Raw genomic sequence first — 17,571 nt, 5'->3', positions numbered from 1 at the left:
TGCTCTCCCTGCATGGCTCAGTGTGACCTTCATGGATTGCTTAACTGTGAGCTACTGGCCATCTCGATTAGCCAGAAAGAACACACTTGTTTCACTGCCATCCGTTCTCTTCCTTTCTGAACTACTTGGTACAACTTAACAAAATCATTTTTCATTCAGTTTTCCTGCGACAGCTTTCCAATACTGCTGACTTTGTGGAAAGGAATGTTTTGACTCTTCTTCTACTTTATTAACTGCAATTCCTGGATAACTTTCCAGAAGTCTTCAGGCTAATGCATGCTACCACAGCTGCTTGAAGGCCGTGACTTTAAAAAGGCATGAATGCACACAGCCTTTCCGGCTAAGGATATGCTGATACCCCACCTTTGGGTTTTGCTAATGGTTACCATTCATTAACAAAAGCACTGTTGAAGACATCAGATAATTCTTCCCACTGCAATCCCCACCACCGAGGAATATCACACTGCCCCAGTAATCACAGCACCACGTCAGTGTGTAAACACTTAGAAATTAGCAGCTAAATCACTAAGTACATATTTATAGCCTGCTTAATGTGACTGATCTCTTGGGCTACATATAAAAAATTAATACCTTTTCCACTAGCCAAAGAACATTTCCTTTGTTAGCAATACTGCAATATTTCATGTATAAATCCAGGTGTAATTCAGGCCTACTGGATTCAGTGAAGTAAAAACTTAACTAAAAGGAACTTAGGCAGGTACCACTACATATTGCCATAATCTCTGATTTAAATACAGATAAACAATCTGGAATGCAAATGAACTATGTAATATGTAAAGCAAACTAAGAAAAAAGTCCTACCACTATATTTTGATGGATGCTGAACCTCCAGATCACAGTCAGTTTTATTCCAACTGTGAGCACTGAATAATGTATTCTTTTTATCCAAAGAATCAAAACCTACATAGTCTTATTTCAGAACATGGTTAGCAAAAGCTTAGAGAGCAGCTCCCCTTGACTGAATTAATGAAAAACCTCTGTCCATGGGCTTCAGGAGCAGCTACAACAAATGCAACAGTAATTGCACAGCAAGCTGCAAGGAGCAACTTGCTGTGCAATTACTGTTGCACTTGTAGCTGCTCCTAAAGCTGCTACATTAGCTAAGCAGATTTTTATGCCCAAATTCTGCATTGTAATGCAACAGGTATATCATGACCAGCAGTAACAACACACATTCCCATAACTTTCAGAAGTGCATTTTCATCTCTCCATCTCTACATTGGTACAGCATTAACTTTCAGACCTTAGAAGTTATCTTTGCATACAACAGCCAGTAACACAGACAAGCTGTATGCATTGTGATTCACTATAATTCTGTTTACTTTGAAGCCAGAGACAATCTAACAGTCTGCTCAGAAACTGTATCTCTGGCCTTTTGTTTCAAAGAACACACAAAACATCCAGACTAAACCCAGGTCAGGCTATATATACACATGTATCAATCAAGCTGTAAAAGCAAAAGTAAAAGCCACAGGAGGCTCCCTAATCATTAAAAGCTGCACTTTGTTTACCTATTCTAAACAAGAACATACATGGATTGAACACTGTGTGTGGAATGAAAAACTCCTTATAAACACCCTTTCTAAAGGGTCAATTTATGCCATCTCACCAAGAAGTAGACCAGCTGTCAAATTAAATGTTTAGACAAGATTATTTGATAATAATTTTAACAATTATCACATTTTTGTCTGTAGCAGGCAGAATTTAACCTGAATTAACAAAAATTTACAAAAGGGAAAGAAGCTCTAAACTTGCTTTCTTACAAAAAGAAGCTGTGAGTCTCTTATTTTGCTTTTATCTTTCAAGAGTGTTAGAATTTTCTACTGTAATCATAGGGAAGATTTTGTTGGAATGTCGCAGCCAGCATTAGTAATTAATACATTTTAGAACTCAAAGTATTTGGACATCTCTTTGAAGAATAACCCACTAACTTTTTTTTTTTTTTTTTTTAGCTTTTTAAATACTTTCACTATTTATTCTTCAAAATTTCTAATGCATCTATACATGTTCTCTGGAAAAATGGGCAAGACTAAGTCTAGAACTAAGGAAAAAAATTACTTGTTTTTTTTTTTAGCATGACTGTATTTCCTTCAGTAAAAGAACTATAGCACAAACTCCATGGCTTTTCCAGATTGTTTTTAAGCCTCAACTAAATTACACCTGAATTGCAGGATGTTACAATCTAATCTGATCTTAGCCTCTATTGTTCTGGACACATCAAAGTATTGTAACCCAATAAAGATTGTTCAAGGTAGTCATGTGAACAGTTCAAGCACATAGCAGCACACATTCCACCTCTCCAGCAGTGCTCGTTTTGTCTTATTAAGATAAGGATTTGTCTCATGCATGAGGACACACCCATTCAAATAGACAGCAGTGTAGTCAGAGGTTAGCTCTCCCTATGGACAAACCCAAAAGGCATTTTAACATAGAACAACAACTTTAGTAGTAAATAGATCTCTACTGTAAAAGCCACTGCCCAAAAACTACTGGATTCCAACTCCTGCTACTTGTTGGGGGGTTGATTCCTTTGATCTGCAGTGCACTAATTTGCTTGGAACTCCCTGTACCTTGGAAGGAGGAGCTGCAGGTTTAGGAACCAGATTTTTGTAGACACTTGGGACAATGGTGGTGGCTTTGTTGCCATTTGCCAGGTGAGAAACAGGTGATGTAAATGCAGCTGAGAAGGCGGCGGAAGGATCCTCTTTTGAAACCTTTTTGATGACCAGCATCTTGGTAGGTTGCTTGGCACTAGGGGGGTTTTCTGTAAAAAGAGAACAAGAGATTCTGAAATATTTATATTCAGTTTCAGAACAGCTTCAGTACACTGCTCCAGTTCCTCCCTCTCCATCTTAGACACTGCACATCTGATTCTGAGACCATCAGCTGCTCTTTTGTTTCAGCTCTGAGAGAAGATATTGGATGTGGATATCTAAACACATTTTTTTCTAACATAACAGCTTTTAAACATAACAGCTCCCTTGATGCTGAAAGGAAAAACTTACAGTGGCATCAGTTAACAGCCTTGCACCATTCTACAGAAATCAGAACAGGTATGAGCATTTTTTGACCAACCATGGATCAGCTTTATTAGTTCACTAACACAGCAAAAATATTTACATAACCTATACCTCAAAAGACACACTGCTTTTACAAACAAGCACAGCTAATGTTTCTTAGGCCAAATAAACACATTTCCAGGAGCATACCAATTCAAAAAATACTAGTAGTATAAATAGATAAAAGCCCCATAAATGCTGTCATTAGGTTATGAGCAGAACAACAGCTACCTGACAAACATGCAAAAAGAATACAACCCAACAGCATCACAAGAAGTGTTTTTGAGTTTCTTTTGCATTTGTACTATTTACAGTATCTAGCCCAACTAATCCAACTAGTTATTAACAAATCTGTGTTTAACTGCTAGAATTGGTACCTTGTTTCACTTTTGCTTTAAAAGGCATAGATTCAAAGAGTACATCAGGACCAAAAGCAAGGCTGTTCTGAGTTTAAAAAAATCAACTCAACTCAAAGCACAGAACTATGACAGCTTTGCTGTATTTCCACTATGAAGATCCCAAGTCAGGAACTAATGTCTAGTTCACTCCAATCTGCTCTGCCCTTCAAGTGATGTCTGTGTGAAACTGTAACTGCAGCACGACAGGAAGCAAACACAGAACAGTGACATTACTGCCACTGGCTGTTTTTTTATGACAAGACAAGCACAGTTTTAAACAGACAAAAAGGCCAAGAGATTAGGGAAGATCGCGGGAGGAAAACAGCAAAGGACAGAAAGCAGCAAACTGTCTGCTTCACTTAAATCTTTAAAATATTTTTGAGTCAAAAACTCAGCATTTAAACATTGGTTACAACTTTCTGCTTCATCATCAGCATTGTGTACAGCGACCTTTACCTACCCCATACTCCAGAAGGTGTCCCTAAAGGTTTGTTCTGGTTGTTCTGTCTTCCAGCTTCTGGATTCAAAGATGGCTGTAAAAAGACAATGTAAATGAATATATTGTTATATCACATATAACAAAAAAAAAAAAAAAAAAAATCTGTATTAACATTTTGCTTCCAGGAACCCAGAGTATGGGTAGATTGTTCTGAACAGCAGCTGAAGTGGAAGAGAGTGCTTTGCCACAAGACATCAGAAAATCAAATTTGCCTTCTCCTTGGTTTCTGCTGTATTTCCAATGGAACCACCAGAGAGTCCAGGATAACTCCTCTAGTCTTCTACTATAATTAAGTAGATTCTATCTACCAGTACATGTATTAAAAAATTAGGTATTTGACCAGCAGCTCAAAAAATAAAATAGAATCTACATCATTAGTAAATGAAGAATCTATCCTTATTTCATAAGTATTTTAATACAATAATTATGCATGAGCTAATTAAAAAAAACACCCCAAAGCAATACTACATTCATAATGTAAAGGAATATATATACTGCCAAAAAAAAAGCTACATTCAAATTTGTATCAAACCTCAGAGTCCACTTTTTAGGACAGGAGCGCATGCGGACTCCGTGCTCTCTGCACACTTACATGAGATTCAGTTTCAGAATTCAACTTGGTGGAACAACTACAGACATGTCCAAGCTCAAAGCAGAGTGAAGAAAATCTGAGCACTTAATGACAAGTGTTCTTGATTAGCTATTCCTTTTCCCCTGTCCCAAATAAACTCAGTTCAAAATACAGCCATCTTTTTCCTCTCTTTAATGAATTCCTCACATGTCAGTTACTATGGTGACAGCATAACTTTTTAATAGTGAGCATCTGAAATAGTAGGTATTTCTGTTCTGTAAGAGTAAGGAAAAAATGTCACACCATAGCACAAATTCCTGCCTTAGTCTCCAGAAACTCCTCTGTTTAGGTGTTTCAATTTTTAGCTACAGGTCAGTTCTATAGCAGGGGTGCTCACACTCAGACAAACAGCCTGCTTTGCAGACCTTTCAGGAAAAGTGTTGTCAGTCACACAGGCCTAACAGCTACACACTTAACCACAGCATACATCAGTTTCACCACTATGGCAGAGACAGTACAGGAGTTACTAAACAAAGCTTGCTGCTAGCCAGCGTGTGGTATTATCATCTTTAAAATGAAGGAAGTAATTAGAGAAGAAACAGCCATGTAGTTGGGGAAGGCACTCATCAAGGTACTGAAGAGGAGAATGAAGTACATGGAAGAAAGATTTAGACCAATATAGACAACAAGAGATTGCACAGTTGCAATCATTGCAATATTTCTAGATTTCAACAGACTTCTGACAGTCAAAAAAACAGGCTTATAGAAAGCATGAATTACAATATTCTTGAGAAATCAGCTAGTCGAAATCCATACACAAGCTTTATTCCCACTCTCCAGCTGTTAACCACTCTGTGATGCAGGCTCTTGCTCCAAGCAGCAGCAGCTGAACAAGAGCATGCAATCACTTCCCAAGCCCTTCACTGAGAAAACCCAGCAACTTAAATCAAACTACCTCCTGTGGCAATTGCAGTGTAGGCAATTGCAGTCTGGATTTCGGCCTGAAGCAGCTGTGGGTATTCAAGTCAAGTATTTCACTCTGACTCGTAAATTCCTGAGCAGAAGCCATCAAACTGCCACAACAATTTTAGCTGTGAACAGCCTTCCAGAGACAAATGCTGGATAAGACAGCAAAAACCTCATGATGATGATACACGCAAGTGTGCACACTATCACCAGAACCTCTCATGACAGGAGGCAGCAAAGGCTTTAGCACTGAAGATGAAGACAGAGGAACTGCATTAGGGGAAGGGACAGAGTTACCAGAACTTTATAGAGGATATTCTCATTACACTGGTCAAGAAGAGCCTAGAGACAGCAAGAAATAGATGCAGAAAGAAAAACACATGGTCTGATAATATAACACTCTTCAGGGATCAGGAGAAATAGAATTAAATTGAAAAGAGAAAGCAGAAAAGGTGCACATCTCTCAAAGCATTAGCATTAAGGAAGGCACATGATAAGATGAAAGCTGTAAGTCCAAGAACTGTTAGATAAAGTTTGGAAAACTAAGGATATTCCAGTAAAAATAGAGCCAGGATGTAAGATCCTATCATACTGATAATACCACATGAATCAAAATACTGAATAAGAAAAAAAGTTGGTCAACTGGAGATGTTGATGGAAGAAATGGCTCAAGAAACCCTGATCCACAGATTAACAGAGAGAGAGGAAAACATCTCTGATAATACTGTTCCAGAAGATTCAAGGCAGATGGTGGCTAAAGTCTGAGCATGTCATGAACAAGCTTGGGAAGGTTATCACAAACACCAGCACGTATCAGAGTGAAGGAGACAGGAAGACTGAAGCAGGCAGACTGAAGATAAACTGAACAGATGTATTTCTAGGAACAAAAAAAAGGCTTTGTAACCAAAGCCACGAAGTCAATACAACTGTTCTTCCTCTGTCACCTTACGGGTTTTACTGAAGACCTGGCTTGAATGTTACAATGCCTTGAGTTCACAATAACCTTCAGGCAAAACATATGAGCCAAACCCCATAATTCAACAGGTCTTCAACAAGTCCTGACGGCTCTGGATACCAATCAGCATCCTATCGGTGCCAGAATAATTTTGTTAAATTTGTTGTGTATGGAATTGTGTATGCAATTCTAGATCCTCATCACCTATCAATGCTAATGCAAACGAGATCTGAAAAGCCATTTCTCACACCTTCCACTTCTAGTGAGAAGCTACACACTTACAAAGTCTTCCTCCTCAAACTGCAAATGCTCTTTATCTTCCTTCTTCTCTTCCCTGGATTCAACAGGCAGCTTTTCTTGAAAGGCGGAACTTTTCCGAGAATGGAAGTTGCCATTCCAGTGGCGATGAACTCCAGTTCCTCCTCCTCCACGCTGGCTCACACCATCATGGCCCCGTGAGGGACCATGCCAGCCAGGCTGACTGCCAGAAAGCCCAACATGAGCTCCTTTAGAAACACCAGAATCTACAGAATCATGGCGGAGAAGGGACGGCTGATGCCAGCAGTCTAAACAAAAGGAGATAAGGATGCAAATTAAAAAATCAACACAGTATGCCGAATACTGGAAATATAAGGTTGTTGTTCTTGTTGCTCAGCCAGTGCTCACTAAGGAACTGCAGAGCTGAACTTATTAAGTACTGTGTGATTATACCAGAAAACAAATCAAGCTACACAATGCACATACAGCTAGTATGAAAACCTCTGAAGGTCTGAGCACATTGCAGAGGAGAAGAGAATAGCACAACTTCCTCATAGGATGCTTTGAAAAGGTACAGTTTGGGAAAATATTTCTATTCTGCTGAATTCCTCATTCTGTAAAATGTTTCAAACTGTTTGCTCTCAGGCTGCATTCTGATCCTTCCTACTCACCTCCCGCAGTTCGGAGGGGCCCATTATTGAAAAATCCATCGGAAGAGTTGTGTCTCCTGCGGCTCACGCCAAAGCGGCCCTCTCCCCTTGGAAGATGCTCTCCATGTTTCTCAAAGGTGGCTGCAGGGGACTGCAGAAAGCAAAAAGTCATGTAATGAAGTACTCATTTGGACTCTCCAGGAGCCTGTCAGCCCAGAGTGACATTTAGCTAACTGAAAAAAAAACCAACCCCCACATTCCTGTAAGAGTTTTCAATACAGCATCCATAACTGCATTGATTAGCCAGCAACACCAATGAGCCTAGATCTGATCAGAATGGCTCACAAATCCACCTGCCTCACACAGAATCACAGAGAAACCAACACACTGATCTTACCCACGGCCAGAGCTGTGAAAGGAGCTGATCTGTATTACTGTTACCTTGGTTGACTGTGGTGTTGAGAAGTTAAGCCAGGCAGGAACAAAGTCATGCTGCGCCATTTAGGTCCAGTGTCTCCCTTCAATAAAATGAGGCATCAAACCTCATGGCCAGGCTCTGTAAATGAGAAGAACATTCCCTGTCATCTTATTCAAACTGAAATAATATTACAATTTATCTCTCTATGTTTGGCCCATATAAATAGGAGGGGTAAAGTGCTGAATTTTTTTGTATTATACTTGAGCATTTTTCTTCTCTTGCTGACTTTGTTCCTCTGACTGAAACAGGTAAGAATTCAACAGTCCCAGTTACTTCCTGTTTACAATTAACACACCCATGAGGTTCATGACAGAATGGGTGTGGAGGGGGAAGAAAACAGAACCAATGGCATAGAAAAACCGTACAAGGCAGATGTAAAAATCAAGACACGACAGAATTTGGGGTACAATCCTTCACTGCCTCACAGTCTGCATGTTTTATTCCAGAGGCTGTAAATCTAATATGACCAACTGGTGATGTTAAGAGACATTCAAAGCAGATCAGAGACCTGAAAGACAACCATATGCCAGCTCCTGCACTCCTATGTTCTTTCCAACATATCATAGCAATTTTTACTGCTCAAAATGATGAACGTTTCACTATTATGCCATATAGCTAAATTCCACCTTTTTTTGTGGAAGGTTCTCCAATTCACCATTTTGCTTTATTTTTCAACTTTAATTTACTTAGAAACAAGTCAACACAGTATAGGCAAAGTAGTAAGTACATATGATCACTCACCCTGAGTTTGGCCTCTGCAGTCCAATGTCCTCAGTTTGTGTGCTTCAGTGACCTCCGGGTTCCTTCCTTCTCCAGAGTTCTGGAAGGCCAGCCTTGAGGCAATAGTGCGTCTCGAAGCAGAGCACGAGAGGCCGCACTTCGTGCCAACTGCGCCCTTCACCCCCTCAGCTGCTCATTTTACCCTCTCTTTGCACTCTCACTACAAAAAAAAGATACCTAAGAAGGTAATTTATATTTAAAAAAGCCACGCCCACGTTCACCTCATTAAACTTCCTCTGGTCGTGGTAGTACAGAAATCAGCCTTTACATTACAAAAAGGTTTGTCAAGTCTGCATGACAACATTCAGAGCAACATCATGGTTAATACTGAACCAATACACTCAAGGCTGCTGGACAGTTCATGATCTGCAGCAGATCAACCTAAACACTCTGGAAAAAAGATGTTACATAAAAACGTTTGCCCTAAATGCTGAGATCTAAACAAGATGCATCTGCCCAAATGCTCTTAAAATATAAATTTCATTTTTATCACATACATCTGCTAAAAAAAGGTAAAATATTTTAAAAAATGAATGTTAGGATATACTCTAGTCTTCACGTAACTTGGCTAATGCTCCACAGAGCTAAGCACTACTTGATATAAAGCTCAGAAGCAGGCACAAATGTTCTCCCTGTTTTTCACCATTTACATGCTGAAACATAGGTCACATGAACAAAAAAAAAAAGCCAGGTCCAAAAATAATCTCTTCTACTCTATTTTTTGTAGACTGGGTGCTGCTTTTAAAGGGACACAATTAATCCACAAGAGCTTCTTGTTCTACAGTGAAGAGTTCACTTCTCGGTCATAGTCCTCTTCCATCAAAGAGGGGAGACAGGAACTGTCGTCACTGTAAAAAACCAAACACAACTCCGTCAATACAAGTGGCATAAACACGACAGAGGATGACTGAAGAGAAGAACAGAAAGGGAAATTGAGCAACTGTAGTGCGAGTGCCAAAACCTATGTGATCTGCAATCAAAACAAAACCTGAAATAATCTAATTTAAAAAGAGTCCCTGAAAAGGGCATTTTTACTTTTAAATGATCGCCTCCCAGATTTAGTCCACAAAAGGGCAACAAAAACAATCAGAATAAAGGGAAGACTGGAGAAACTGCATGCAGCTGATGAAAGCGATTCCACACTTCATAGCAATTTTAAAACCTGCTGCTCAAATAATGAGACTCTGGGCTGCAGGTAGGCCTGGCTATTCGAAATGCCTCATCTCTACATACCCACATCATTCCTAACCCGCTCCAGTACAGCCAAAGTTCCCCTCTCAAGAGGATGATGACAGTAATACAAATGGTATTCCATTAACTTCTCCCAAAACCTGAGTTACTCTGCCATGACCTTTTTTCTTGAACCATCCTACCTAACCAGAAGCAAATGGATAGTTTAGTAATCCTGAAACAACTGACAAGTTTTATTACTGTTTGGATGCCATCAGCTGTTTCATTGTATTCCTTTAGGTGTGCCTTATTTTGCTTTTATATTTGACTTATGACAGTTTCTTTTCTTTGTTTGGATATCGTTCCATTCTTTGATCAGTTTTGATTTTTGCTGTGTATGTTATATCATTCTTTACTTTTAAAAAAAGTTTTAAAGTGATTTTGATCAAGGCTCAAAATGAACACACCTGGGGAACAGTAAAATAATCACCACCTTATATCTTCTGGGTCACCCCTTTAATAAACCCCTTCAATTTTATGATTTGTTTTTCCTTTCTGGAACTAGATGTTACTGTTGTATAGAGAAGTTTGGAAAGATGGAAACACTTCTGCACCTAAGCTCTGAGCCACAATCACATTTCTGCAGACAAAGTAAGAACACGCAGCCTCACAAGGCATACAAACCACCAGCCAAGACGAGGAAGAGCCCGAGTGCTCATGGCCACATACAGTATTGACCTGGGAACTTTCTGAGCACCCCAGCCTGTGCTACAATCTACTGAGCATCACACACTGCAAACAACTAAAGTTCTAATCTATAGAAACATGGTTTTATATTAAAGTGTGCATAATGGACATAATGGAACATCTGCTGCAGACAGAACAGACTTCCCATCCTGCTGGTCGCTGTACAGGTACAGAACTCCTTCAGATGTGACCTTCTAAGTCTACTACCAAACGTCTGAGCAGAAAGTAGAAGATAAAACAGGGACAAAGTCAATGCAGTTGACTGTACTTAAACAAGATTCATTACCTTCTGAATAAATATGCTTTTCAGAACAAACTGTATAGCAATTAAGCTATGTCAAGCTATTGACAGAAGTTAAAAAAATTAAGAAGTTAATTTAATGAACCTTGAGAATGGTTCACAGCAATGTGAAAAATGGACCTAAAGAAAGCCCACAGAGAACTGTTCTCTGGATTTAAGGTATCTAAATAAATGAACACCACAGAACTGCAGTTTTAAAGTAAGAACGACATCTGAGCACAAAATAAAAATAAAAACACCACAGAAGTACAATACCCAGGTTCCATTTACCAAAAAGGTTCCCAGTACCCTTGGAAAAGGCAAGGGAAAAGCACATCAACGGCTTGTGTTGCTGTGAGTCTTCCCTTCATATTTCAGCACAATCAAAGTGAAAGTGAAACATTTTCTAAAACTCCAACCACCAATTTATAGATGATCTTGCAAAGATTTAGGTCTCCTAAGTTGCTATTCTGATATCACTGCTAGCATGAGTGACCTAGACAATGCATAGACCTGACTCCAAAATTCAGTAGGGACATACACAACTCTTCAGTCATCTCCTTCTGGGGCACATCCCAGCACAAAGAGAACAACAGATGCCACATTTAAATGCCATACTTTTTGCTAAAGCAAAAACCTTGTTAGATGAAGTGCTGTAAATTATACTAGCACTGAAACCCTTTGGTCTCCAGGATTAGCCCAAGTGTCCCCTTCTCACACACACTCTGAATCCTGTCCAACAGCACATCTGCAACCTACCTGAGACCACTTCCATAACCCGACCCTCTACTGACAACAACATCACAAAATCCTAAACGGAAAAGACCCAAAGTCTCTCCATTACCCTCTCTGGCAGCAACCTGTAATGAATTCTTGAGAAAAAAGTGCAAGACCAAGAAAAAATAGCATCAGGACTCCCAGGATACCTACTCAGACTTTCAAGCCAGAGTCTGTATTACCATTTAATACCAGTCAGAGTTCTATGCAAATCCGTTCAGTTGCTTTGTTTTCAGACACATTTATGCATTTTTGCCTCCCAAATGAGAGTGGGGACAGTTTATTTGTGCTTTATGTAGAAGTCAACTTGGAGTTATTAAAAAAAACACCAGCCTCGATTCAACTGGGTATTTTCTTGTGCTACCAAAGTGCCCAACCACATTCTCTTCAGTTTGTCATGATACTCGGGATTTTACCCAAGGTACATGGACTCATCAAGTCATGCCTCTTCCAAACTGAGAGTATCCATGGAAGCCTTCTGAATACCTCTACTCATCCTTATTAGCCTTTACCCTATTCTTTAGGTACATCATCACCAAAACAGCATCAAATGTTCAAGATTTGGGAGCACGGCCCATTGATACAGAGGCAAAACTGTACATTCCTAATATCTAATGTAGTTATTTTTTCCCCTATTACTACACAGAACTGAAATGACCTTTGACAACTACTCAGCTCTTCTATTATTGCATTTACAGGTCAATCGAACTGATCTCTGCTTCACTATGGAGAACATAAGGACAAAGATTATCAGTAGACACTCCCAATTCCAGAAAAAAGCAAACAAAAGTGCTTGTCAATGTAAATCTAATTAATTCTCGCTTTCCTTTTAAATGAATTAAAATGTGAATTATTTCTGGTAATAAGAATCAGAAAAAGAGAAAAGCATAGTAATATCACTAAATGAAATGTTCTCTAAAGGCATACCTCCCTTCAGAACAATGAAATCTGCATTAATGAGCTTTGGTGTAGAAAAAAAAACCTGTCAACTATCCCAAAATATTATTTCACCCATCAAAATGGTAAGTCTTTGGTAAGTAATCTAAGTATGAAAAAGAATTAAACTCTGTATTAGCACCTGGGTTCCACTTATTTTTAAAGGTTCATTAGAACTGCTAACAATTTATAGTATCACTTTTTACATGTAACATTAAAAATGTCTTAACTGCTACTTCATAGCCACCTATTTTCTTAAGTTTTTGTTGTTCCAAAAGTGTTTTTTCCCTTGTTAACTGCCTAAGTTTCACAACTAAATATCACTGTGTCATTTTACATGCAAGTGAAAGTGGTATTTATCACTGAGTCAAACAAAATTGTCAGGTGTTCTTTTATATACCAGATTTTATAGTGTATTTGTTTGAACAAGTATTACAAACTGGCATGAAAACAGAAGGAACATAAAAGCACATTGAATTTAAAGAGACACAGACCACAGTAAGAAACGTGCAGTCAGAGACAAGCCCCCATTCTCCAATATCCCTTCCATAACGTTCTTGCTGTACCTCAGTTGAATGGAGTTGCCTGGTTGTTTTCAGCCTTCTGCTTACTTTCATTTCTGCTCCTAACACAGACTTGATCAAACTTTATCTCTAAACCAGAGTTTCTAAAGCTTTAGTCTCAAGCTGAGCTTTTCAGATATTCAGATACGTTTCCCTGGCAGTGGGAACCAAGGGGGTGTTCAACATGTAAAGACCTACACTGACCTACAACGAGCCTGGAGAGACAAGCCACATACAATCAGAGCCAATGACCTATGACACTTTTCACTGGAAACGGACCAAGATACTTCAGAATTCCTAAGAAACAGAACAGATAAGCCTTAGCAGTGGTGCATTTTTCCTATTACTTCCTCTTCCATCTCCTGCCTTAGCCGACAAGGCTGTAAAAACACAAGGGGAAGCAGCTTCCCCTGAGTTCCAGGCTGCCTGCTGTGCCATGACGTGCTGTTCCAGCCCCTCTCTGGGAATACCTGCAACTAGGGCTTCCAGCCTTCGTCCACATTACGTACTGCAGTGCACATTTCTGAAATGGACACATTTTACTGGGTGCTTTTTCTGCTTCACAGTACCCTGCAAACATCCCTAGCTCCCTTCAGCGCTGCTGTCTACCAGGAATCCTACTAACTGCAGCCTCTACTTCAGTTTCTCCTTTCCTGCAACAGCAAATCACGAAGATGCAGAGCCTTTAGCAGAAAACCAACGTAAAAGTAAACTTTTACCCTTCATTACACATTTATCAATCCAGTTAATAGCAGCTCTAAAAGGTCATAAGGACAACACCTGTCTATCCCTGCCACAATTTCAGTTCACTGTATTTCTATCTATTACTCTAAAAAAAACATGTTTACTTTAAAGAAGTGAAGATTTGTTTTTCTAACTAGCCAAGTCAATGGGGATTTCAGTAATATTCCTAAAGATCAGATGTCAGCTGGGTTGCAAAAAGCATTCAGAAGCATTAGTGAACAATTTAATGGATGCAGAAGGCAGAACAGAATTTACTTCTCTCATCAGTTTTCTTTCTGTGAAGCTCTTTTAAAGTTATTTAATCAAGCAGATATGCCCAAACATTCAAACCACTTTCCACTTACCTACTTTTTGGAGTAGTGTCACTGAATAGGTGTATGTTACTTTAAAATAAGGAATTACTACAATATGTATTCACTAAAATACCTCTTTCTAATAACCTCCAATTCACCCAATACATTCACAAAAATAGGGAGCCACAGCCTGGGGTCCAGCTCTGGAAGAGTCAAAAGTATGCTACTGATTTCCTTAAGGATATCAAAAAGCCTCACATGAAATTTCACTACCCTGAAAAAACCCAAACAGAACATGGCTTGGTCTTACATAAACATTTCATTAAGATAATCATATTTGGGCACACAGACTTAAAGAGCATCTAGTTACAGCCCCCCTGCCACAGGCAGAGACACCTTCCACTAGACCAGGTTGCTCACTTAAAGGCATCCACAACTTCTCTGGGCAATCTGTGCCAGCAAATTCCATTTATAACATAATTATAAACTTAATTTATAACATAATTATAAACTCTACTTCAACTTTGCCTGCATTATTAGGCCCCACTGTAAAAGATAAGTGCAGCATAACTCATTCACTTGTTTTAACAACTGGTGAGCCACATCTTCACAAGTTGAGATCATTCATTTCCACTTTACCTACATAAAGTATCTACAAAAACCCCTTACTTTCCTTTTGCTTTCACTTCCATGAATACGATTGTCTAGACGCAACTTCACTGTGTCTGCACAACTGAAACCCAGCTCCCTGTGGAGAGGACAAACGCAGACGTTCTGGAATGGCACGTACAGCTGGTACAGCTCACACACCTGAGCTACAGGAACCAGAAGAACTATATCCCAAATAAGCCATCACCACTCGTTTTTTCCCATTATATCCCACAGTCAGCCCTCCAAAATGACTGCACGAATATAAAGGATAGCCCTATTAATTAAAAATACTGCAAAAAACATTGTTTAAATGGTATCTGGCTGCTGAAAAAAAAAGATAGTATCTAAAAATGCAGAGCATCCCTCATAACAGGTTTTTGAGAATTACAGAAATATGAGCCCATTTTAGAACATTAAATGATGGATTAAAATGTTAATCATGTACTAAACTAAAATCTTCCCAGATACAGATATTAAATGTTTTAGTGAAAAGCAGCTATTACTGAGAGATTAACACCTTATTTTTCAAGTTTAAAGCAAATTAATCTATCTTGCAAAGTCATCAAAACTGTTTTGCATTCTAGACAGAACACTGCTATATAAATCTGTATTCCAAGAGGAAAACATGCCAGAAGCTTGGCCATACAAAAGAGTAACAGGCTAGAGGTGGGGGGAAATCATACCAATGGTTACCTACCTGACCATGTACACAAACCAGATGACAAACTTCAATGAACTGAAAATAGGTTAAGAAAGGTCCATACATCTATGTCCTAATCCCCTTTCCTCTACTGACAGTCCTTCAACTGATATCTCACACAGCTCTGCTTCACAAACAACCTGTCCCTTCACATACTTACTTTCCACTTCTCCAAGGTCATGCTGACCCAGTCTTACCTCCTTCAAAACTTCTGGACAAACACATACTCCCACAAAACAACATACTGAACAAAGCCTTAGCACTCTGGTCTCGTGAACGCACACTGAGATCTCAAGTGCAGGGGGTAAGGAGATGATTTTTTTCCTTTCTGACAGCAATTAAAGATATAAGGGCATACAAGAGTAACAACCAAGTAACAGAGAAAAGCGACTTCTAGGACTGTAGAAAAGATTCTTCATTGAACAAGAAAACACCGCTGACAAAAATACCACCTTTAGAAATGGTATTGATTGAATGATACCTGCCCTTCAAGTTTCTGTTGATCCAAGTTTCTGCAAGCAAGGTTACCCTACAAAAGCCAGCAAACTTGTCTTTGGAAGCAAGTTGTACTTAAAAGCCAAAAGCACATTTTGGAAAAGGCAGCATCTGGGGAACCTGTACAGAAGCCTGTGTAAGACGATAAGTCTCTGGCCCTCAGCCAGCAAGTGTGATACATCAAAAATGAGCCCTTCCAAGGGGTTTTCATGAGTTCACTCCTCAAAACAGCAAGAATATCAAGATAAAGCCATTTAAAACATGTAAAATCTAAAAGGTTCAACTTCTCATAAGCACAAAATAGGAGAGCACAGACTTTCTAGATATTATGCCTACCAGCAATTATTCCTGAGTGTTTCATACTGTGCAGCCACTGGCAATGCTGTCAGCCCCTTATGCCACTCTCCTGTGCTGTGAAGATTTCACTTCCCTCCAGTGCCCCTTTAACTGTCTTTAGTACTGTTTATGTTAGAGAACTGTGGTATTTACCTGAAATATTAAAACCTGCTTACTGCTCTACCCTGCTGCAGGGAGTAGGGTTACAGGGACTGTACACCTCTCTTAAAAGTGCATCTATTGAACGACTGATACAAAGCAAAGAAACCCATTTTAAATAGTATTAGGCTTTAAATGTGAACAATGCTCTGAACTTTCAAATAGCTCTAGCATTTTGTGAAATAAGCTATTTCAAATCTGGAGAAGGTATTCTACTATTTTAATCAAATCCAAAGGTCTTTTTAGCTCTTTAAGGAACAAAATCAAACATCTATTTTGTACTGCACTTTGATCTACAGACGTTTTGAAGTAAGTCAAGATAAGGCTCTGTTCTGCCCAGAAGCTTGCACAGCACCTTGTCATGGATGCCTTTAAGATACCACTCTCGTCCCCAAACCCTCATGACAGAATGAGTGAAAGGGCAATGAAGAGCCCATCTGTGCAGTCTGCCCAAAGCCTTAAGGAACAAAGTCACTTCTACTGCACAGCAGCACACACCAGGATAATGTTCTCCATCATCAGGAAAGAATTGCAAATATGTAATTACTGGCTTATCCCCACTGGATGCTACATACATCCTGCCTACCTGTCTTCCAGAAATGTGGATGGAGCCTAAGCAGAAGTTAAGTAAATAGTTCTCCAGCACCTTAAAAAAATATATATATAGGATGGGTATTTCCCACTAGGGGTATTTTATAAACCAGTATTTTACCAGGGTTATTATTGCTACTATAGCACATTTACATTTAAATATATTCTGTTTGGAGTGGAGAAAAACACATTTCCTTTGGAAAAGAGCCTCAAACACAACCAGACTATTTATCAAATATTTGTGTCAAGGCAAGAGAGACTACAAATCAAGTAGAGGGAAGTACAGATCTGCATTCCAGATGAAGGATAAGCAAGTAGAAGGCATGTCATTTGCAAAGAGGAAGAAGAATTGAAAGTCAACCAAACAGAGGACATTCAGAAATAAGAGACCATTCTCCTAACCAGTACTGGACTAATTCTCCCCCTCAATACCATTGCCTGGGTCCTACAAGACCAGTACTGCAAACTGGGAAACGAGGTGCATTCCAGTTATA

At 39.2% G+C, this 17,571-nt stretch overlaps 1 protein-coding gene across 1 annotated transcript in view; it reads right to left on the bottom strand.

Annotated features, from left to right (window-relative positions):
* The window catches only part of GPBP1L1 (GC-rich promoter binding protein 1 like 1), a 32,117-nt gene that overhangs the window by 8,094 nt on the left and 6,452 nt on the right, over positions 1-17,571 (bottom strand). Inside the window, exons 2-7 of the mRNA XM_038144797.1 lie at positions 8,597-9,483; positions 7,819-7,933; positions 7,399-7,528; positions 6,752-7,035; positions 3,939-4,011; positions 2,592-2,785 (exon numbers count right to left, since the gene is read on the bottom strand). Coding sequence (XP_038000725.1) covers positions 2,592-2,785; positions 3,939-4,011; positions 6,752-7,035; positions 7,399-7,528; positions 7,819-7,878 — 741 coding nt within the window. The 5' untranslated portion in view covers positions 7,879-7,933; positions 8,597-9,483. The remainder of the gene's footprint in view (positions 1-2,591; positions 2,786-3,938; positions 4,012-6,751; positions 7,036-7,398; positions 7,529-7,818; positions 7,934-8,596; positions 9,484-17,571) is intronic.

Source organism: Motacilla alba, chromosome 8 (genome assembly GCF_015832195.1).
Source record: "Motacilla alba alba isolate MOTALB_02 chromosome 8, Motacilla_alba_V1.0_pri, whole genome shotgun sequence".
Lineage (NCBI taxonomy): Eukaryota > Metazoa > Chordata > Aves > Passeriformes > Motacillidae > Motacilla > Motacilla alba.
The sequence above is the reverse complement of the archived record's forward strand: the minus strand, read 5'-3'. Positions and strand labels throughout refer to the sequence as shown.